The 22,580-nt window shown below is 52.6% G+C and overlaps 7 protein-coding genes across 7 annotated transcripts; 3 read left to right on the forward strand and 4 right to left on the reverse strand.

Moving 5' to 3' along the window:
- Window positions 1-1,080: 1,080 nt before the first annotated feature.
- A1O5_03876 (mannan polymerase complexes MNN9 subunit) lies at window positions 1,081-2,279 on the reverse strand (the record flags this gene model as incomplete). The annotated part of the gene is made up of 2 exons (XM_007744486.1): window positions 1,081-1,101; window positions 1,161-2,279. 2 exons carry the CDS (start codon window positions 2,277-2,279, stop codon window positions 1,081-1,083), a joined length of 1,140 nt encoding a protein of 379 aa, XP_007742676.1.
- Window positions 2,280-3,169: 890 nt separating this feature from the next.
- A1O5_03877 (uncharacterized protein) lies at window positions 3,170-3,607 on the reverse strand (the record flags this gene model as incomplete). Its single annotated transcript, XM_007744487.1, has 1 exon — window positions 3,170-3,607. One exon carries the CDS (start codon window positions 3,605-3,607, stop codon window positions 3,170-3,172), a length of 438 nt encoding a protein of 145 aa, XP_007742677.1.
- Window positions 3,608-7,814: 4,207 nt separating this feature from the next.
- A1O5_03878 (uncharacterized protein) lies at window positions 7,815-10,442 on the forward strand (the record flags this gene model as incomplete). The annotated part of the gene is made up of 1 exon (XM_007744488.1): window positions 7,815-10,442. The coding sequence occupies one exon, from the start codon at window positions 7,815-7,817 to the stop codon at window positions 10,440-10,442; it is 2,628 nt and encodes an 875-aa protein (XP_007742678.1).
- Window positions 10,443-10,822: 380 nt separating this feature from the next.
- A1O5_03879 (uncharacterized protein) lies at window positions 10,823-11,995 on the forward strand (the record flags this gene model as incomplete). Its single annotated transcript, XM_007744489.1, has 1 exon — window positions 10,823-11,995. One exon carries the CDS (start codon window positions 10,823-10,825, stop codon window positions 11,993-11,995), a length of 1,173 nt encoding a protein of 390 aa, XP_007742679.1.
- A 731-nt stretch (window positions 11,996-12,726) lies between these two features.
- On the forward strand, window positions 12,727-14,231 carry A1O5_03880 (uncharacterized protein; the record flags this gene model as incomplete). Its single annotated transcript, XM_007744490.1, has 2 exons — window positions 12,727-13,111; window positions 13,168-14,231. 2 exons carry the CDS (start codon window positions 12,727-12,729, stop codon window positions 14,229-14,231), a joined length of 1,449 nt encoding a protein of 482 aa, XP_007742680.1.
- Window positions 14,232-15,863: 1,632 nt separating this feature from the next.
- A1O5_03881 (uncharacterized protein) lies at window positions 15,864-16,879 on the reverse strand (the record flags this gene model as incomplete). Its single annotated transcript, XM_007744491.1, has 2 exons — window positions 15,864-16,409; window positions 16,469-16,879. The coding sequence occupies 2 exons, from the start codon at window positions 16,877-16,879 to the stop codon at window positions 15,864-15,866; spliced, it is 957 nt and encodes a 318-aa protein (XP_007742681.1).
- A 2,740-nt stretch (window positions 16,880-19,619) lies between these two features.
- Window positions 19,620-22,556, reverse strand: A1O5_03882 (uncharacterized protein; the record flags this gene model as incomplete). Its single annotated transcript, XM_007744492.1, has 6 exons — window positions 19,620-20,736; window positions 20,794-21,023; window positions 21,077-21,487; window positions 21,597-21,791; window positions 21,846-22,388; window positions 22,440-22,556. The coding sequence occupies 6 exons, from the start codon at window positions 22,554-22,556 to the stop codon at window positions 19,620-19,622; spliced, it is 2,613 nt and encodes an 870-aa protein (XP_007742682.1).
- Between the last annotated feature and the right edge of the window lie 24 nt (window positions 22,557-22,580).

Genomic DNA, 22,580 nt, shown 5'->3' on the forward strand with positions numbered 1-22,580 from the left:
GCATACTCAAGTAGCTCCAAAAAGCCAAACAAGCAAAAGCAAAGGCAAAAGCAAGTCCCATGTCATCCATCTCATGGGAAATCAACACCACTCCCTCTTTTGTTTTTGTCCAAGTGGTTCCGATCCATTTGAGCATTTACCTGCGTACGTACCTGCCTCGAGTGCCTCCGTAGTGGAATTCCCACCTTCAACAGACAACCCCCCTTTTCTGGCTCCTGGATCCGAACGGACCATGTACTCTGTACATCCATGGCATAGACCAAGCGATATCGATGTCCCCGTCCGTGGCATCCCTAGTTTTTCCCGTCCTCGCGCGGCAGATGGAGAGATCTGTGCTTCGGACTCGTGTGACGCCTGCGCAATGCGCCTGGGACGCGGTGGTAGATCTGCAGTGACACTTGTGTATGTACTGTACGTCAAGGTGGGAAAAGCGAGAATAGCCGTGTAATCATCGCGGAGGAGCCGAGTCCGGGACTCCTGTCTATTCGCGCTATGCATTTTATTCTCTCTCACAGATTGTGACCGTTGCTGGCTCCAGATTGTCAGAGATCCTTCGTTCCTTCCTCCTTGCAGGCGCGCCCGTGTCTGGACTTCCTACATATAGCACCTTTGCCAAAGACACGTGGAATATTCCGTGGCTCCGTCCAAAGGGTTAATTGCTATGAGACTGACGACCGGCTTCGGTCTCCTCGTCGTGCGCAAGCTCGGAATAGGTTTTGTTCTGTCCAGATGAGCGGGAAGTGAATATTTTGTCTGCTCCTGAACAACATATGGGACATGGGTCATCATGGTATCAAACGGAGCGAGAGATGCATCGGGACATATCTTGTACATTCAAAGTTGTCTGCGAGTCGAACCTGCATGTGCCTGTGGCATACAGGGGTCATGTTAAATGGCCAAATGAGCCCCGGACTCTCAGCCTCAACACTTTCGGCAGATGGACTATGATAAGACGTTGCAGCTTTGTTGTAATTCGAGGTGGCATCGGAGTACAGAGAGGAAATTCGCAAGGCATCGGAAGCTTTTTGCCTTTTTGAAAAGTCGAAACTCTGGTATTTTTGGGATTCATCATGGGCGTATCTATTCATTATAATGGTACACCTGTCGATGGCTAAGGTCAGCAGATCATTACAGAAGAACAGATATCCCCAGGGACTTACAAAGTAATCGGGGAGACCCCAGATCTCGAACCCAAGCCGCTTCGCCATCTTAGCGAAGCCCTCCGTCTCAATAAGATGATAGAAAGGAAAGGCAGGGAACATGGCCCCATCTCGGTGCACCTCGGCCTTCACCAACAGTGCTGTCCCGCCCACACCATCCAAGGGCATCAGACGCCGTTCGTCGCGATCCTTCTCCATCTTGGCCAGCTTGGTCATGAGTGTTCGGTAAGTGGCCATCTCAGCATATCCCTCCAGCAGGACGTCATCAGGGCCCATCTTGCTGGCGAGCTCCTGTGCCACGTCGCTGTCGCGCCAGGTGTTGAAGTCGTAGGGTCGGATATCCTCTTCTCCTTCGTCATTAACAAATCTCTGCATGCAACTGGGAGCGATGACGGCTTTATCGTGACTGGCCAGGTCCTGGATCATCGTGGGGGGACTCTCGACCACGTCGCCATCCAACCACAACACCCAAGATGTGTGGGGGCCGATGGTGGTAAAGAGCAGGCTATTCCGTGCCCGAGCCATGGATGCTCGCCGGACCTTTTGATTTTCCATCTTGTGGCGCTCCTTTTCATCCTGGGAAGTCAATGGTGGCTCGAAATCCTGCCGCAAAATAGTCACTGATTGAAACCGTAGCTCGTCCGGGCCTGATTGTGTCTCCCTTATTGCCTCTTGTAGAGCGGCCGTTGCCGCATTGCCTTCCTTCGTCTTTGGAGTGATGAAACCTAGGCTGATGTGCTCGTGGGGGTAGGACAGTGCCATGAGATTGGCCCAGTATCCAGGGTAGAAGCGGGCCAGAGGTGTTAGGATGAGGACTTTCTCGTGCTTCTGGGTAGGATATGCCGAGGCGGTCAAGTTATTGAGCTGATAGTGCACGACGGGAGGCGGACGGCGAACACCACGAGCATTTTGGGCATTGGATTGCTTGCGAAAGGCCGAGGTGGGAGGAGAGAGAGGGTTTTCGGCGGCGGACGTCTGGACTCGTAAGCGCAGTTCGGACTGGTCGATCGAGGTGTTGTGAATGCTGTAAAGGAAGTAGATAAAGACAACCCCTAGGAGGATGCCAAGGGCAGTGGTCCGGTTGCTACTGCGTGGCTGTCGCATGTCGAAGTATGCCATGTCCTCGCAACAGACCAGATTTCAACAACAACAACGACGACAACGACAACGACAACGACAACAACGATGTCACCTCGAGGACTGTTGCGTGGCCTGATGAAGCATGGCCGGGAGAAGGTGGCCTGAAAGGGAGGGGAGCAGGTGATGCCGTGACGATTTGCAGCAAGCAGAGACAAGTCTGTAGAGAGAAAATGTAGAAAAGAGTGAAACGTCGAATTTAAAGGAGTGAATTGTACTCGGTAGTGTGGTGGTTCTTCGTCTTCAGCGCATCGAAGTTGTGGAATCTGAATTCTGGGGGCCGTTGGTGAAACACTGCGGAAGGATCAAAGCGATGCACCGCCACTTTGGGTTCTCTCCCCTCCATACATTTCCCAGCCACAGCAAACACGAGCTCGACGGGTATTACCTGACTTGCCGGACTTCACGGGTTCTTATTAATAATAATAGAGGACAGAGTACGAGGTACTCGGTACAGTCAGACGCAGCGACTGGCACAGATCAGTCTCCAACACTCTCCTTGCTCGTTATGGTCTATCTATGCCTCATGGTCATGCCATCTAGACCACTTTTTTCGTACCCATCGTGACAATGCTCTGAAGTGACCTTCACACTCGCTATGCAGAGAATACCCCAGTCACTCGCGAACGGAAAACCCAAAATTGCTCCAGCCAACTTCGGCGCATCAGTTCTGTAGACTTCCAACGCCAATGCCAGCATCTGAAGCAATGCTTGATGCAATCCGTAGCCTGGGTGGTGCCTTGACGCAGGCCCAACCTCATCGGGCTTCGATATGCTAACAACAAAGGAAAATAGGAAAGTCGCTGACAAATGGACAGGGTCGCAGCCTGCAAATGCACCTTTCCGCTCAACCCGAAAAAACGTTGCCGCTGTCATTCATAGACATCGGCGTGTCTGACCTTCTTGTTCTTCTTCGATTCCTCCTGATCCGGCGAGGCGTCACTCCGCGGACTCCTTGCCGGACCTGGGCTTCCTGCTGGCGAGACTTTGCCTGCTCCAGCAACTTGGAAGTAGTCATCGCCTTCCTCGAGAGCCAGAGGCGTGACGGGTCCTTTGGGGCTGCCCAGCGGATCCAACCGTGGTGCACCAGGCTTGATGCTCATCGAGGAGGCTGCAATCTTGGCCGACAACGTAGTCCTTTCGATGAACTCGCGTTGCTTTTCACGCATCAGTCTTGGTGACTCCATCACGACGGGTTGCGTTACCCGGTTCAATCCAATGGCTGGGCTCTGCACTGGCGAGGATGGTGTGGCTGGTGAGTCGAGATGGCCGAAATTGGCAGGATGAAACCGAGGAAGCGTCATGTGCATGTTCCTGGAAGGTTGCCGGGCATGTGGTGCTGGTCGACCCCGTGTCGGCTGAGGCGAGAGTGGCTGCTGGCTGGCATGGAGTCTTGGAGACAACGGCGAGGTTGGCGTGTAACGCCCAGAGTACGTGTCACGGTTCATCGTGTACCCCATGGAAGCAAATGATGGAAGACAGATGGGAGAAGCGAAACGTCGCAGGCCGTGTGTTTCTGGGGATCGCTGCGACGTCTCTAGTGACTGCCAACTGTTGTGTGCATGCGGCAGCTGTAGCACCGATGCAGTCGACTCGTATGAAGAGGCTTAAGGCCCGTCAGAGGGGGCTGGCACTCGTCGCCAAATTCGGGTAGGACGGGCAAGGACGGGCCAATATGTAGAGACAAGGCCCGCGAGGGGTGCTGGAAATATATTTGCCACCGACTGGTCGATTCACTAGGTGGACTCCCGTGTTGCTTGTTGCAGGAGTACGAGATAGATAGGGGTGAAGCTGCGTTGGTTTGTGTCGGTACTCGAATTATAAAAGAGTTAAAAGAGTCTGCAAAGTCCGCACCGGCAGAGATGGAAAGCGGATAGATATTTGACGTGGAAATGTCAAAGGTTGGCGTGTCGCACACGTATTGAATGGTAGGTGGAGGAGCAGGCACCGAGTCTGGTCTCCGAAAGATGGGTCCGTTTCAGCGTTGTTGGTCGTGTATGCCTCTGGTCGTAGTACAAATGAGAGTCAGACTCAGAGTCACGAGTTTGGCTTGGGGGGCAGGGATGTGGCAGGGACCTGTGCTATCGTACTGGGGCTTGTGTTGAGGGGCCGTTTGATCTGCAATGACTGAAAAATTGCGTGAGAAATGATCAACAAGACGTTCCGGGATTGCCAGCAGTCAAGCGCACGCTGATCTCGGGGCCGGAGGGTTTTTGATGTTGATAAAGGATGCCAGCCTCGAGAAGTGCGAGTAGAACATGTGCCAGGGAATACAGACCAACGTACCGAGTATAGGAAACCTGGTCACCAACCTCTTTTCCCCGAGCTCTTAAGGCGTCATCATCTAACCGAGACCGAAAAGATCTTCGTGCTTATGAAAATGCTAGTATATCAGGAGGCCTCCTCGGTGCCTTATGATTTGAAGAAGGTTATCCAAGAGAGAAACGGTTTCCAATGATCAATGCAGGGCCGTGTAGACAGAAGCCCGAGGGAACACGGAAAGAAACTTCGATAGGCATTGGCTGATTGCGAATCGGTGGATACATCGAAAGGGATTCCCTGACAGGGTCGATGACGGTAAGCGTTGAACTTGAGAGAGCCAGCACCACGCCACCCGTTCGGGCTGACCAACAGGACAGCGGGCCATGGGGCAGATGGCAACGACGAGCAAGGGGGCCAGGTCGGAGATCAAACAATGGGGCCTCCGAAAAGGCCTTGGGCGCCGAGACAGACAACCTGGGCCACCAAGGCGGCACAGGTGGTGGTAAAGGCGGCGTCGCAGTAGATTCTGGACAAGAGCAGAGTCTCGTTGCGGTAAAGGATGGGGATGGGGATGGGGATGGGGATGAGGATGAGGATTGTTTGGAAGCGCAGTCACTGCAGAATTCTTGCGATGGCTTTGGGGAGGCTGAAAAGAGCAGAAGTCAGAGAAAATCCTCGTCTGACAACAAATCAATTCTCGACCTTCCGTCCGTCCTCGCCGTCTTTCCGTGCCGTCCTTGGCCGTCCGACTCGCGCTGCCTGTCTGACAAATGCCAATTAATTAATTCTCGAACCGTCACCGCTGCAAGCACGACGAGCAGTGTGCGCACTGTCCAGATGAGCAACGTGGCAAGCCGGCCAACTTGGTGACCAAACTCTGCAACTGTCCACTTTCTCCCCTTTTAAAATTGCCGAACCATGGATTCCCCAGATCCCCTTTCTGGGTACCTACAGTAGGCACCGCGTAGTGCCAGCAACTGGATCCGTTGATACGAGACGAAAGGCCTCTCACGCAGAGTGCCCGCAAGCAGTGACCTCCAAGTGACACAGGGTGGAAAGTACTGACATCAACACCAGGACACCATCTACCACCCAACCTGTGCCGTCGTCCCCGCTGGTCAAGAAATGCCGAAAACCGAGTTCTCCTCTCCTACCACAGTAGGTTGCCAAGTCTGCCTCGGCGGCTGCAACAAGCATGATGCAGGGCAAATGGAGCCATCGTCCAGACTGTTCGCCGAATGTTTTGTGCAACCTCTGGGAGCCCCTTTCACAGGTGCGGGGCGCAGGGCAGCTACACCATTCTTTGTACCCAGTATCGATCCAGGTAAGCGCAGAAAAATAGTTGTCGTCATGGAGGGCGAGTTTTGCGGGGGAGGGAGAAGCGAACACTCAGAATTTCTTCCCGCATGAAGCCGCTACTTGAAAGACCAATGGGCCAAAGATGATGCAGTCCTGCTGCTGTCATTTTCCAGCAAGAACGGGTGGGATGAAAAGAACTCTTTGTTGGACCCGCTGAGACCTGCGCTGTGCTCGGGACGGCAAGCCGAATTGAAGTATACCACGTAAGTGGCACCCTCAAAGTCCTTTGCTACCAGAACGGCGGTGGCCTTTGTTGGTAATGAGCATTCCGTTTGCCTTGGAAACAGTGGCCCTCTGTCATTCATCCTGTACTGTCAATTATATTCGATATACCGGTCGCTTTGGGTTATTGAGGACTCTTGAGGCACATGGTCCGTGACAGACTCGGCCACTTATTTTGGGAATCTTGCTTGACGGTATTGTTTCCCACATGAACGTCCAAGCATTCGAGGCTTACCGAGGGGCAGCGCAATTGTAGAATGCTAACCGAGCACCGACGTTTTTCTGAGCCCTCCGCATTTGGGCGGTTTCAAGAGGCGAACAGCCCATGAACCTATCCACTCATCCGGATTCTACTGACTGCCACCACCGTGTGACGGGCATGGGCCGTCACATTTCGGGACAAATCCCAAGCCACCTGACAGGACGATCAATAGTCTTCTTCTCCGACTGATCCGTTCTCGCTTCGGCAAGATCGTCGATGCGGTTGTTTCCCCTGTGGTACACATCTGTTGTACCTAGGTAGGTAATACAAGGCAATGTGGAACAATTTACTAAGACATACCCGCTACATATGTACATACTATGCCGTAGAAACCCAAGGCAAGCCCCTCACACACCTTTCTTTATTTCCCGTTCGCACAAAGTAGATATGTATAGGAGCAAAAATGTTATCACTTCCAAGCCGTGTTCCGCGAGGAAGACGCGGGTTTATCTCAAGGAGCATGGCACCGGCCACACAATGGGAAAGAGGGGCCCATCATCTCATCTATAGGCGGGGCCTCAAAAGGAGGGCTTACATACCATAGAGATAATGGAAGACGGCCACGGAGATACGCCTCACTACAACAAGGGAAGTACGCCATGCTCACTTGCGTTGTTCTATATCCACAGTGACCGAAGAGCCCGTTGATTCTGAAGAATACGACGTCCGTGCACCGAGTCTGTACTGCCAAGTCAAAGCCAACTGCACAACGAGTTTAGAGAGCATCAACGGCCCATCAACGGGGCTTACAGGCTAAGTACACTGGGAATCTCCTTGATGCCCTCGCTTAGACGCGTCCGACATGGGCGCCCCAAGTCAAGAGTCGGGATTTCCTCGCTTCGCAGATATGCCGGTAAGATGTTCGGTCATCAGCCACTCTCAAGGTGCGCAATCGCCAACAGGGAGGGATAGCGTACGAAGGTACATGCTTGCAGCAACAGTTTGGCTCTTCCTATGCAGAGATCGATGTACCCCTTCTTGACCGGCTCGCCTGGTTCATTGACTGAATCGTATTTTCGTGGCGCAGCACGGCGGATGTTTGAGCAGCCGAGTAGGCTCTGGCCTTTCCCACCAATGGCCACTGCAAGCCTTGGGCGCAGTGCCTGAGGAGCCTGAGGAACCACCAGACAAGCGAACCAACTGCTCCTCGTGCTCCTCCTCTACTTGATACTTGCCCCAGCGGAAAGCTGCAGCCGTGCAGATTGGTCCCCCTTCTTGAACGGGCTAGCCAGGGACCTCGTCGACCATTCTTTTCCCAATGTCGCCTCCTCGAAACATCTGAACATTCCAACATCACCGATAGAATGAGGCTTATATAACGAGCTCCTTCATCTGGTGGCATCCGCCTCTTGAGAAACCCCTTGCAGTTTTGGCTGCAAACACGCGCCATGATCACTCCTCCGCAGCCAGCCATGACCGCACCCCTCGATCTTGAATCTGCCGGCCGTGAGTTCGACAAATGGCTGGATTGGAATGGGACTGCAAATACCTCTCCACGAGCCCCCAATGAAGACAATCTCCTTGCGACGACTCAAAACCTACTCACCCTCCCAATATCTCCATCGTCGACCGTGAACGGGGATTCCCACCCTTCGCAGCTCAAGACCGACCTCCTCACCGCTCTTCCCACTCACGATCTCCTGACTCCCCGACACAGTTCGGCATCTCCAGAGTCACGATCTAGTCTCGAGATGCGACTCAGCGGAGACACCCTGAGAGAACAGCCAACTCCCAGCATACGTCCCATGCTCAAGCGGAAACTGTCGCCCACAGACGTACCAACCACAGACTATCGCCATGATGCACCCACTCCTGCTGCCAAAAAACGCCCCCACAACATTATTGAGAAGAGATACCGTGCCAATCTCAATGAGAAGATAGCTGAATTGAGGGACAGCGTGCCTAGCCTTCGTTTCGCACAGAAGTCAAAGATACGGGATTCCGCCAATGGAGAGTCTGACGAGGACGACTTGGATGGCCTCACTCCCAGCAATAAGCTCAACAAGGCCTCGGTTCTGACAAAGGCGGTCGAGTATATTCGGCATCTCGAGTTTCGCACCAAGCGGCTGGAGGAGGAGAACAAGTCTCTCAAAGAACGGCTCGAGACCCTGGACAAGGTCATTGCCCAAGGCGGCCATGATGCCCAAAGAACTGCTGCTTTTACAAGCAAAGTGCTCATAGAAGAATCGTCACCTGGTTCAAACACCCACTCTCCCTCTTCGTCCGAATCGACAAACACAACTTCAAACCCTCCACAAGGACTCATTCCACAACCCGAGAGTTGGAGACGGCTACGCCAAAACCAACCCCAAGAACACTATGGCCACATCTATGACACTCCCACAGAACGTTCAAGGTTCAGGGGCAAATGGCCTACGAGGATTGTGCTTGGCTCCATCGCCGGCCTCATGGTTATGGATGGCCTCAGTGAGTCTGATATGGGCTCAAAATCCCGTGAAAAGGGTCTATTTGGGATCCCCCTCGAGCTTCTTGACGGCTGGAAATTTCTGCGGTCACCTCGAATATACCTGGCCGCTTTCAGCCAATTCTGTCAGGCAGGTGGCATCATACCATTGATCAAGGGATTCATTGCCCTGACATTCCTTGCCTTCTTTATCTTCTCATACTTGTTCAATTCGAAACCTCCGCCAAAGACCGACGTCGAAGACTCGGGCACGCATTCGAGACAGGTTCCAGCTCCGGCCTCCCCCATTCAAGTCCGTCGCCGCGCCTGGAGCACTAGTATGCAGGAACTACACCTTCCTCATCATCACTTCTTTCCCGAGTGGATCGCCATCACCTGCGAATGGCTCAAGTATACCTTTGGCTACGTCTTTGGGGCGCGGGCCTATGCTTGGCTTACTGGCCGCACTGCTGACGACGACGTGGCCCGGATCAAGGCTTGGGACATTGCCATTGACGCACAACTGGCTGGCGGTGATACCGAAGTCAGCCGAAGCCGGGTGCTCCTGACCATTTTTGGCGCCGGGACTCTTCCTCGGACACCTTTGCGGTTGATGTTAAAAGCACTTCATTGCCGGGTGCTCTTGTGGAACGTGGGCTCACTCGGAACTGGAGTATCCAGGATCGCTAACCGCGTCGGGAAATTCTTCGCCAACAGGCAATGGGGCCACGCCAAAGATTCACGCGACAATCTACCCCTGCATCATTCGGAATCCCTCCCTCCGTATCTTTCGAACATGCTTGATATGCCGTGTGATCATATATTCCTGGACACGGTCTGTCAGAGGGCGTACAATTTGATGTACGACCGACCCACGCACGAAGGTTCTACCAATCCTCTGTTGGACGTTGTTGTTGAGGATCATGCAGTGAGATCGCCTCTTGATGCTGTTGCAGCATGGCGGTCAATGGTTTCATTGACGCAAGCTTTGGAGGTGTCTCTACACTCACCCGAAGCATCCGATCGTGTCCAAGAGCACTTGACCGCTGCGCTTAAAATTGCGCCGCCTGGCTCCGCGGCCGAAACGCGGGCGTTGGCTGCAGGCTCGGTCCTCAGTAATACTGCTCGCACGGACTATTTCAAGAGGGCATCCGACGCCATGAAAGTTTTGTCGCCCCCTGTTCCGCGGCCAGAAGCTGCAACTCGACCCCCTTATTTTATCGACTCGTCGACGCCGCCATCAGCCAGGACTGATATCATGAACTGCTTGCATTGCGCAGAAACTTTGCGAATACTCGACTGTGAAGATGGCAATGCTGAGGATATTCAAGAGAGGGCATTGGCATTTTTCTATTCGAAAAATCTCCAAATTGAAAACACGCACCTCCTGACGCAGGCAGCGAGGAAGCATCTTCTCCGGCGACTGCCAGCTATGGATGACCCAGCGATCGCTGGAAGAGAAGAGGTTCGCGTTCTACCACACGATCACATATTCTCGGCTGACGTGTTGGGTATGCATGATAGCGAAAACAAGATTCCACGCCGGTATAGTGCGACCAGCACCGACTCTGGCTATGATAGTCAAGATGCTTCTATATCCGGCTGGGACATGGATTCTGGGTCATCGCCCAGCTAACGCTCTCGCGAAATACGAGATTGTGGTTTGAATGTGTAACTAAAGAATCAGAGCTAGTCTTGTCTCTAATGGTGGTATATACGATAATGGCATGTCTTTTCCCTAGCACAAGGTTTTTGGCGCTTGTACAACACTTTCGACAACATAGCACTTTCTTGAACTACTCCGTCTAAGGAAGAAACTATATCATGCCTCCGGCTTCAAGGAAGGGGCTCCGAAGCAAAGGACTGGGGAGATTGTTTCAAATGACACAAATACTATCGTCTGACAATCACAGACTTGGAGTCTGTGTGCCATAAACTCGTCTGCCGTTTTTCTCTCCTTGACAAGCTCTTTCTTGTCTTCGACCTTCTTGCCAACCAACTGTAGCGTTCCTTGGGATGGATGCAGTTGACAATGCGAACGATGTCATCTGGCAGATTGGCGTCTTTGACGCTCATTGCCATCCAACCGATATCATGGCCTCAATCAAGGACATCGCCAACATGAAAGCGAGGGTCCTTACTATCATGGCCACGAGATCAGAAGACCAGGATATGGTCCGAGATACTGCAAGGCAATACCCTCTGAAAGATTCGACTTGGAACGCTAGAAATCCATCCTCGAGATACGTGGTACCTGCGTTTGGATGGCACCCTTGGTTCTCGCACCAAATATACGATGATGTCAAGGAGGATATCCATCCCGACCAGGTTGATCACTACCAAACTGTCCTGACTCCGACGCCGGATGATGATGAGTTTTTGAAGGCTCTGCCTGCTCCGCGATCGCTTCGTCAGTTTCTCCAGGAGTTGGAAGAGAGACTGGCCGAATTCCCATATGCGTTGGTCGGGGAGGTGGGCTTGGATCGTTCATTTCGACTGCCACAGGGCCCAAGTGCCATGACCGGTGACATGAAGAACAAGACGGGTTGTTCAGACAAGGACTACACCCCCGGCTCGCGTGAAGGGAGACCGCTTTCGCCTTATCGCGTGAGTATTGATCACCAAAAGGCGGTCGTGAGGGCTCAGTTCGAGCTTGCGGCAAAGCTACAGCGCCCTCTTTCTGTGCATAGCGTCCAAGCCCATGGCTTAATCTTTGAACTTATGCAATCCATGTGGAAGGGCTATGAGAAGCCATCAAAAAAAGAAAGAAAGAGAGCGATGGACGCTCCAAATGCCCATCAGGGCCAGGACTTCCCAAAGGGCCGTAACCAAGAAAAACGTCCTTCTTACCCGCCACGGGTATGCATGCACTCCTATTCCGGGCCCCCGGATGCACTGAGGCAATTTCTCGCGCCTACTGTCCCAGCGGAGGTCTACTTCTCCTTCTCGACGGCGATCAATTTCTCAAATGCGTCGACAGCAAAGGTCACCAACGTCATCAAAGCGGTGCCAGACGACAGGATACTTATTGAGAGTGACTTACATTGCGCTGGAGAAACCATGGACCGGCTTCTTCTGGAGGTCATACACAAGGTCTGTGAGGTGAAGGGATGGGACTTGCAACAAGGGGCTCGGCAGCTGAAAGAAAATTGGGAAAGGTTTATTTTTGGCGCTGCTCCTCTAGTATAAGTACTTACTTTACTTTGCAAGCAGGCTCCGCAAAGGGATGTATTCTACACACCCAGAATTCCTACCACAATCACAGACACAGATAGACTGACCGTTCTCAGGCTTGTGGCTGCATGTGTGGTAGGGAGAGTTGTTGCTCGATCAATCTTCTGAGCCCATAAATCCCAAACTCCGCCAATGACTTACACGGCCGCTCCCTCGTGAAGCCTGACCAGTAGGGAAGGGTTTACTCCAATATGTGAGACCTTTTGTTACTTGAGTGAGAGGTCATGGCTTCACCCATCGCCGTGCGTCTCTATTTTCCTCTTCTTCTGTGGACCATGTGGTGGTATGTGGCATGGATCTGCCGCACTTCAATTGACGGTCTTCACTGAGGCCTAGTCAATGCAATAAACTGGCATAAGTCGCACTTGAGGCGGCACAGTCCTGCAAAAAGATACAGTCTAGAACAAACAACAAGATGGCACCCCACGCCAGTTGATCCAGTGTCAGACTCACAAACCGTGTTGAAGGCTCTCCAGTTGTTGCGTGTCCAGGGCTTAGGAGAAGTCGAGAATTAAGTGAATGTTGGTACAGGTGAATGAAGACCGCTCAAGGTGTTGCCTCACCAGATATGCGTGCTTCTTCTTTCAGAGAGTTGCAGTTTATGACAAAGATCACATTCAGCAGATCCCATTGACAGGATGCATGGTCACCAGCCAGATCAACATCCGATTCCCCAGATCGGCCCAATGTCAGACTCACCAAGGGATACCTTTCATCTCAATCCTCCTCAGAGTTTCGCCTACACCGACTTCGTTATCAAAGCACCGCTCCCCCGACTTCCTCATGGTATGCCTGCAGAGACCGCAAGGCGAAAATATCCACGCACGCGCTTGAAGAGGCTGATCAGGGCCGTGGAGGCTCGCTTGGGAAGACACCGTTGTTTTTTCAGCGAACTGCAGCCGAAAGATCAAAAGAAGGAGTCACAATTCGAAGTGAGCAAGCTCTACGCGAGCTATGAGGTCGAGCATTGGCCGGGCGCGTTGGCGCAGTTTGACTGGACGCAGTTTGTCATGGCGAATATCGAACGCGACGCGATGCGCAATGAATATGGACCGACTGTGAAACTGACACGTACGTTCCCATTCGACATCTTGTATACTGTGAACGCCACTAATATGTCCACTCAGTGCCCATACTGCCAGCTTCGGCCGTGCCGATCTACCAGGAAATGTTGCGGCAAGAAAGGAGTGAGTCGGCGAGGATGGACGCCAACTTGGGCCGCATCACCGGAGTGGCCTACAATGGTGACATACGTACCTACCCTGCTGGAGACTCTCGAAGACAGGCTTTGTGCGACGGGCCGATTCAACAGCACGGATTGATGCGGACATCGTTCATGCCACTACTTTCTTCCTCTCCAAACATACGTGACGCCCTCTTTGAGCATAGCAGAGAGGAGCTTGAGGAACTGGTTCGCAATGACCAACTGTTCCGCAGGGCTTGCGAATACCATCAAAGAATTGTTCAAAAGGACTTGAGACAAATGTACCGCTGCTATCTGCGTTGCATTGGTCGGCAGCCTGGAATGCACTTGTGGACGTGGCTAGAAGTTACACACGAAGCAAGAAGGTTGATTAAGATGACCTTTATTCAGCAACTGAAAAATTGGATACAACAACAACCAAGCATCAAATTCGACTTCCAAGACGTGACGGAGACAGTCCTAGACCTTCAGCTGAGATACTTGACTTCACGGGCCCGACATTTCGACCCCATACCCACACAAGCTTCACCACAATTTCAAACAGAGCTCCACCGCAAGCATGTGATTGCCGCGATGCTAAGACAGCGACGGATTCTCCGAGAATGGACGACGTCTATCGCAAGGCGGTCCAGCGTGCGCGATGGCGAGAGGTATCGGAGAGAAGGCGAACATATCTTGGATATGTGGACTGGCACTGTCGAAGAGTACGAGACGTTCAACGAACGGAACAGAAAGGAGAATACGGTCACTACTGCCGGTATGTTGCCTATGGCGACTCAGCTTCGTGTTCGTCCGCCGAGGGCTCAAGTTCAGAGTCATGCAAGGGTGCACGAGAAACAACAGTCGCCGGATGGAGCGCAGCTTCCGCTGCAAGTGCAAGGACAGGCTCAAGTGCAAATGCCGGCTCAGGGACCAGAACAACCGCGGACACAGATCCCGGTGCTGATGCAGGCGCGAGAACAGGGCCACTCCAAACCCCAGGACTAGACCACTCGCAAGAGCGAGAGCAGTTGCAACCACAAGAGGAGCTACACATATCTGTGCCAGGGATGGAGCAAATCAGTGCACAAGAGCAGATGCCACTGCTGGAGACGAAGGCATTGGACATACGATTACGACTACCAATAGACGGTAACTCTACTGTCTGAGCCGTCGGAGGAGAAACGCGATGGGAGGCACGCGTTTGAATTCTTTCCTCGTCCCTTGTAATAGGACGAAGCCAACACAAAGACAGCGAGAGCGAGCAAGGGGGGGAAAAAGAGGAGAAATTGGAGTCAACAACAGGTTCGCGCTGGGAATCACAACGGTCAGTACAAGCACACAGGTTCCTCGAGCTGGTGTCGGGATGAACTTCAACGACATCAACTACCTAGCAAGCTAGGTAATTAATGGATCACTGCTTGGACCGGGGGAGGTAGATATCAGGTGTACGGGGTACAGAGTACCTCCAGTGGACAAGCAAGCAAGCATGCAAGGGACTGAGATTGATCCTGCCGCGCTCTCTTGCAACTTAAGCCAGCCGGGCCGCCCGGTTCAGTCACTCCCTGCGCCGAGTCGATTATGTTCCGGTTCCGCTTTTCTACCTGTGGCAACGGTAAGAGGGGAAGGCGAAGGAGGAACAGGATTATGTGTCGAGGCGAGTGGATGGATGGATGCGACGATGTTGCAACGATCGTCCAGGTTCTTACGCCTGGACACGTACCGTCATGCTGAATGATCTGAGCTGCGCAAGAGGGAACATGCACGGAGTATGTGGCGTTGTTGAGCCCATCACTCACTTGGGGTCGATATCATTTCCACTCCACTCCAATTCGATTCAGCTCGATTCAATTCCCATTCCTTGAATACGATGATCTTGCCTCGTTCCTCTTCCCTGCGTCACTCTCATGACTTGCTTTGATACTATAGCACTTCAGCGGCAGCGAGGAGCATGCCTAATGTGTAAGGGCCAAACCCAGGACGTCGCCCGAGACATTGAACAGCGCCAAATACAGATATATGGGCCCGGCCACCCCTTCCTTCAGCAGCGCCATCCACGCCGTACACACCCACGCCCACCCATCACAGCGCCCGTCCAGCTAGATCGATGAGACGGGCTTCATCGGCGGCCCCCACTCGCGCTGGGCAGTGTGAACAGTGCTCCCCTTTCTCATCCCTTTCGAAAACAATGCTCGCTAGGACCCCTCTCCACAGGGGAATCACGACACGGTTCTGCGGATTTGAGACTCGCGGCGAGACACATATTGCCAATTTGCGCGTCGACCACTGCTGGAGAGATGGACAAGCAAAATAGTTGGTCTTTGTGGTGCTCCACAGTGTCACCTCATGGGAGGCAAGAATCGCAATTCGGCTACTAAGACCAGCAAAATTGTTTGAGAGGATCTCAAGTGATGGCCGTGGGCTGACCGGCATCAATTGGGGGGATTTTTGCATGGCGATAGTCCGCTGCTAATGTCGACGGTCTGGATGTTCGTTTGAGATATCCTGGAAACGGTAGTCTCTCCTTTGACTGAGTGTTGCGGTGGCGAAGTCCAAGGTCCTCCAACACAGCACGCAAATGGGACAGACTCGTTGTCAACCATCCCTTGATATGAACTGATGTTCATCCCTCTTGCCATCTCAGCTAGACCCTGACAGATACGCCGCCTCGACCTGCCCACTGTTATCAGCAGTATTCTTGGCTCCGCGGTCGTCTTTTAAGAAGCAGTTCCCTTGAACACCACCCCTGCTCAGCGCAAGGGTGATATTAGCGCCGTAGACAACCGCCTTACAGTCTCCGCCAGCGACGTTGTATGCAGCGCATTGGTCGATGCAAGCATCAACGCTGTACGCTACAACAGCAGTGAGGTCGGTTACAGTTCCACCGCTGAAGGCGTCAACCCCGCTTGGCCAATCTGTGTCGCAGAGGATGGTCCAGGTTGCAGTGCTGAGCAAGGGGGAGACGTAGTCTGTGTTGTTGTCTGCAGGGCAGTTGTAGCTTCCTTCGCCGGAGGCAGTGGTCGTAGCAGTGGAAGTCGGAGCGGTGGAGGTGCTCGCTGTGCTTGTGGACAAAGATGGAGGTGAGGGAGTCGTGGGAGTGGCAGGATCCGGGGTGGTTGGAACAGCCGGCGCCGGGATAGTTGCTATTGCTGTTGGTTGTGTGGTGGATAGAGATGTACTGCTAGTCTTCACGACAATAATGTCAACAAGGTGAACGAATACAATATGAAGCATTCCAAACCTACGTTCGCTAAATCGGCCGCCTTCGCGCTTCCTGAGCTGTTCTTGCTCGCAAGTACGCCTCCCACACTTCCTCCAATGATGGCGGCGACCATCAAAGCCGTCGCAACGGCAACCACGATTATGAAGGCCCTGGTGCTGAGACCACAAATCTTTCGCTTCGATTTTTGCTCGGACCAGGCAGGCTTCTCTTGATCGTTCTCCAGAAAGACTTCCAGACCTCCACCTCCTCCGCCACCATTTGAACTGTCGTTGTTGGTATTATTCGGGTTGGCGTATGCATAGGCGTCCGGGTAGGGCTGCGTCTGTGTGACGACCTCTTTCTCATGGTCGACGCCAGACACAACCTGCTTGTCGCTATAGGACGAGTGATTTCCGACGGACGAGAACGCTTCGGCAAACGGTAGTGAGGCCATTGAAGCTCTCAAATGCCAAAGCGCAGTTAACGAGCAAAGATGGCGCTGGTGAGAGGAATGAGCTGTGATCACAAGATCGAGAGCGGAGCATGAAAGAGCGGGTCCCAATTTTGCAACCCCAGTGTACCCAGTACTTGTAGAGAAGTGGAGACTGTTCCCAAGTCGTCACAGTTCGAAGCGGGCGCAATTTGGGTTCGCGGCGCAAGGACTTTCGCTGCACGCCGCTACACCGGGTATAAAGGGTGGCCTTACCTAGGAGGCGTTTTGGAAGTACGCCAGAAACCCGGGACACCTGAAAAGGGCAAAGGGCCTGGCAAGATAGACCCATGATTGCAGCAATGGGACGTCTGAAACAAGCCACATACTGTAGCGCCAACACGCGACACTCAGGGTTTGATCGGGAAACGTACCTACCGATAACATTGGAAACAGGCGTGATTTGCCGAGCGAGAAGGCACAATCAATGTGCAAACAAACCTGCATGCATCGAGTTCGAGACCAGAAACATGAGAGGACAGGCTTCGATTCGGACACTAAGGCCGTTTTGATTGGAATTAGGGACGCGGACAAGCGAGCAGGCAAGCAGGGCACTGGGTAGATGAAAGGAGAGACGAGGATGGAACATGCGGAAAGGCTTTAATCACAAACCTTGGCAGCGTGCATCAGGTGATGGCGCCAAGGTCGGGAGGGGCTCTCAGGGGCTAGTACCCAGAAGGCTTAGGGGCTCAGAGCGACCCTTTAACCGTTTCAGCCTCGCAGCCTCGCAGCCTCGCCACTCCTCACGCCTGGTTGTACAGCTACAGCCCAACCACCACCAGTAAAGCCAACCGCTCATCCAGGACAGCATCTGGATAGTACAACATGAAAGAGCCAGTGCAGCGCACTTCTTCAGGCGCCAGTCATATTCTACACGGTATTGATCGGTTGATGCATATGCCCTGCAGTAAGGCGGCGTTCCCGCAACCCTGTTAATTTGTTTATCACGACCTTCGTCCTTCCTGGGGACCCCTTCTTGCTCCTTGCTTGCCCGGGCGAACCCAGTTGCACCACAATGCACAGTCCGTTTCTGGAACTATAGTTGCCTGTCAGCACCTTCTTGGCTGGGATGACTTGAGCCTTAAATGCACGGCAACAAAGCCAGCGTTCTGAAGGGCTTCACGGACCTTGCCACGCCATTGGGGCGTCTTTCTGCAAGGCGTCGGCTAATCCGCTTCCAGCAATACCACGCTCGCCAGGAGAGACAAGGCACAAGCACATATGTCGCTCTGGCACTGGCCGGCCTCCAGCTAGCCACTCGAGGCTATACTGAGCTGTGTCGCAGTCTATGAGCAGGACCCATCAGACGCTACAATCGTCCATGAGGCAGTGGCACTCTCGCCTTGTTCGACTTGCACGCAATGGAACAAATACTTGAACATGTGGCAACAGAGAGAAGACAAGAAGAGACTTAGAATACGTCTTTACTCAACCTAGAATCCTTGGTATATTGGCGGCTACTAGAGAGTACCTTTCCGATTTCTATTATAAAGCTAGGTGTCCGTAGAAGAGCAAATAGTCACAAATTAAGGTTGGCTTTATAGTTAAGTGAGCTAGCCGTTTTCGGCTCCCTTTCTACTCCCTGAGGTTCTACTACTTCTAGGTTTTATATAGAGAAAGATAAATGAGATCCAATTCTAACCACCATTAATCGGCATCCCGGCGTGGTGAAATGTGCCTATGGTTCCTCGAGTGCCACCACGACTGGTACACCACCCATTGCTGTGATCAGCTGTCTGAGGGTTTCACTATTCTCTCAGTCCCATACTCTCCTGTCGTTACCACCCTTGCTCATAAATACTGAGATTTGATGCTTCTATGCCCAGATTTCATGAACTATCGACAATTCAATCAAAATGGCTCTGACGCCCTAGAGATGTCAATATTTGCCATTCACCAACTTTAAGATGGTATCTGCACGGAACCATGGTCTTTTCATCATAAAACCGATTATCAAACTAGCCACTATTCCTGTTGACGGTCGGTGCTGTGTATGCGTCCCTACGAGACCCCGGCCTGGTACTCCGATGCACATCGACAAACCAGCCGAGGACCAACCCGAGTATGGTGATGGGTAAAGTTACAGCAAGACTCCCTCCCACTCCTCGGCCAACCAGCGAAAGTCTCTGTGGTGGCACGGTTCCGGGTCCGCCCTCCACCTGCCTCAGAGTATCACGAAACTCAGATCGCCTATCGAGCACAATACCTAGTATCTCTCTTCTCGAGAGTCTCGGTGTGACCAGCCCGGTTCTGGCCCACCCTCCACGACCAATCTATAGCTGACGGAAGGGGTTCTCCTTGTGGTTGCCTTTGAATTTCCAAAGGGCCCCTAGAATTCTATATCCCCTCCCGGACGGCTTAATGATTGAAACAAAGTCCTGGCTCAGATCGGCTCAATTTCTTTTCGCCTCTTGATAATCCAGGTCTGGGTGATATGCGCAGAGGCCCAAGACCGAGCTCAAGCACATTCGTTAGCCATGATTCATCCAACTTAGCTAAAGTTGAGTCTAGGCCTGGTTAGGCGGATGGAGCAGCACACTTGAGCCTCAGCGTTTCAAGCTTGGCTTCCCGCTAAATAGACGCCTCTCCCATCACATATCGCCTTCATTCCGTGCCCGCTTTTCGATTGCCGAAGAGGCATGTATTATGAAGGATACGAACGTCATGAAAATGTCAGCCAGTACTCATTTCTCTCGTCGTAAGATCATCTAATAGTAGCAACCATTGGCCCGATCCGTTCCCTTTTCGCTTGAACAACGACCATACTAGCTTTAAGATCCCTCTCGAGCATGCAGTCGGCCACCAAGCCCAAGCAAGTTGAAGGCTGATCCACCATCGACGTGCTTCGGCCAAGAAATATAATATCTCCACCATTATTCTCCCGCTGGCCGACCTCGGTTGTTGCATCTGCGACAGCATCTTGAACCGGGTCGTACGAGATGCTGGTTCGGAACGTCACCCTAGGACGGAGCTCTTCTGGAAGAGTGCGCTGCATTGTAACGAAGAATGCATCGTCGGACCTCTCGCCCGAAGTTGAGACACGAATCTTGTCTTCGACGATTCCCTTAGTTGAAACTGTCTCCTCGATGACGGTATCCTCTCCCTTCAGCTGGTAGTGCGTCATTGTGGCTGTGATCTCGGGGTTCTCTGCCAATTGAAGAACCAGGCGAAGGGCCGCCTGTCCATCTGCGCCGCCGAAGAACGGCACAAATATGTGATGGCTACGATCCACCGATGGGAGCTCGGTGATGTGTTCCCGTCTCATGCGTCGCGTCAGCGCAGACGGAGACTGCTCGAGCGAGCCACTGAAGGCTTTGTTCACGAATACAGCCGTGGTACAGTTGGCAGTGTCGAAAGCCTCCGTAATAAAGCTGGAATAAGCATCACTTCTGAGCTTGCGCTCAACAGTGTTTTTGGAAACCATTGGCGCCTCACTGAGGCTGCCAGTCTCGGTCCATGGGAGTAGCAAGAGGTCTGAGCTTTCCTCGGTAGCTCGAGTCGTCAGACTCTCTGCGTACGAATCCTCGGGAACGACAGCTACTTCTCCAGACACCGCCAGGTTGTATAGCCGCCCGAGAACTCGGAAAGCGTTCAGAACCGGATCCAAAGCGCTCAGTTCGCCAGCTTCGGAGACTTTCATGACTGATGTTGTGCGAGCTGTGAGCTGGACAATGCGCATACCATGGATTTGCACAACTGCACTCCTTGTGTCATCTGCTGATGAAGACTTGCGATTCTGGTCTTTGTCATCATATCGTGGATGAGTACTCCCGCTGCTAGGCTTACTTCCAAAAAGAGAGACGAAAGCCAGTGTGTTCGGCCTTAGCACAATTAGCATCTCACTCAAAGGCATGTCTCTCCAGGTAGCAGAGTCTTACATGTTGTCAAGGCGAAGGTATACCAACAGACTGCCGATCCTCGTTGAACCCATCTTCTGTAGCGATATGTTGTCGCTGGAACCGCCATCGCGATTGCGCACCGGGGCGCCAGTGTCCCAATCGATATCGCCGCGCTTCCACGCGTCAAGTTTGCGCTGGTACCAGGGGGGGTAGAGAGCTGAAGTAAGTGGCGTTGTGGCAAAGGTTGTGATAAGCGCCATGACAACGAACTAGAACAAGTTAAAATCGGATTCAATAACAGTGCACGTGCAAAGTCGCGCACCACTGTGAAGACGCGATCACTCAAGATCTTCGCCTGCAGTCCGATGTTGAGCACTATCAGTTCCACAAGGCCCTTACAGGACATGAGAGCGCCTATTGAGAACGACTCGCGCCAGACCATTCCGTTCAAACGAGCGGCAAGAGCGGCGCCGAAGAATTTGGTCGCAAAAGCAATGATTGTGACCGCAATCAGGTAACCCCAAGTGATGGCGTCGTCTAGAAGCCCGAGATTCGTGGAAAGTCCGGATAAGGTAAAATATAAAGGAAGGAATAATGCAGACATCAAATCTTCTATCTTCTCCGTGACTTTAAGAGCAAATCCGCCTTCGTGTGGGCAAATCAGGCCGGCCAGGAATGCCCCGAAGATAGGATGAACGCCAATTGCGCCCGTGAAGAAAGCGCAGCCGAGACACTGAAGAGCACAACCATTAGCGAATGTCAGAGGCATTACGAGTTGAGACTGAATCGTAATTGACTCCGTGTTCTTAACAGCCTCACATGTTGCCAGTAAGAAAACATACCATTAGGACAGTCAACACCATGACACCTTGAGTTGGACCATCTTGTAGCGAGTGTGTACGTCGGAGCACCCACATAAAGCCCGGCCGCACAGCGAAAGTCAGGAATAAACAGAATGCAACAACCGTAAGAATGACATAAAGAGCTGTAATGCCGCTCCCCGAGTTCACCAATGCGACGCAGAGAGCCAGCAGGACCTGTTAAAAGTTAGATGAACAAGGTTCCTGGGACGGAAATGTTGCATGACTTACCCATCCCACGACATCATTTCCAACACCGGCAGCCAACGTAATGATACCGACAGGCGTAGAGAGCAGCTTTAGTTCGGTGAGAATCCGACAGAGCACCGGGAACGCTGTAATGGCCAATGCGACTCCAATGAAAAGCATAAAGGTCCCATACGCGATTGGTTCCATTCCAGGCTCGGTCGAGAATTGATGGTAAAGGCCGAAGGATATCGCGCAGCCCAGTGCAAACGGTAGAATCATACCAGCAAGTCCAACACTCAGTGCAACTTTCCAGTTGCTGAAAAAATATCGAAGGTCAACCTCGAGGCCGATGATAAACAAGAAAAGAATGAGTCCCAGGTTCGCCACATTGCTGAGGTTGGAGATTGAATCCGCAGGAAAGATGGCGTCCGTGAAGCCGGGGATGCGACCAATTACTGATGGTCCGAGAAGAATACCGCCCAGTACCTCACCGACAACTCGAGGCTGGCGGAGGAAACCGAGGGGGAAATGCAGAGCCCGGCAGACGATGAGGATAATGCTCGCTTGGATGATGAACAATATGATCTATGCGTTGTTAGTATCTGGTCCAGCAAGCCTGGAGTGGCGAATGCGAACGGGATTTTTTGGGTCGTATATGGACGGATTTCCGCCAGAGAGAATACCATTATCACCACCCGCTCTTTGTGTACTGTGCGGAGATGGCGACGATGTTGTCGAAGTGGCAGTCGCCATGCTTGGGAAAGAGCTGATTCACAA

The sequence above is a fragment of the Cladophialophora psammophila genome (assembly GCF_000585535.1).
Source record: "Cladophialophora psammophila CBS 110553 chromosome Unknown aczJe-supercont1.5, whole genome shotgun sequence".
Classification (NCBI taxonomy): Eukaryota; Fungi; Ascomycota; class Eurotiomycetes; order Chaetothyriales; family Herpotrichiellaceae; genus Cladophialophora; species Cladophialophora psammophila.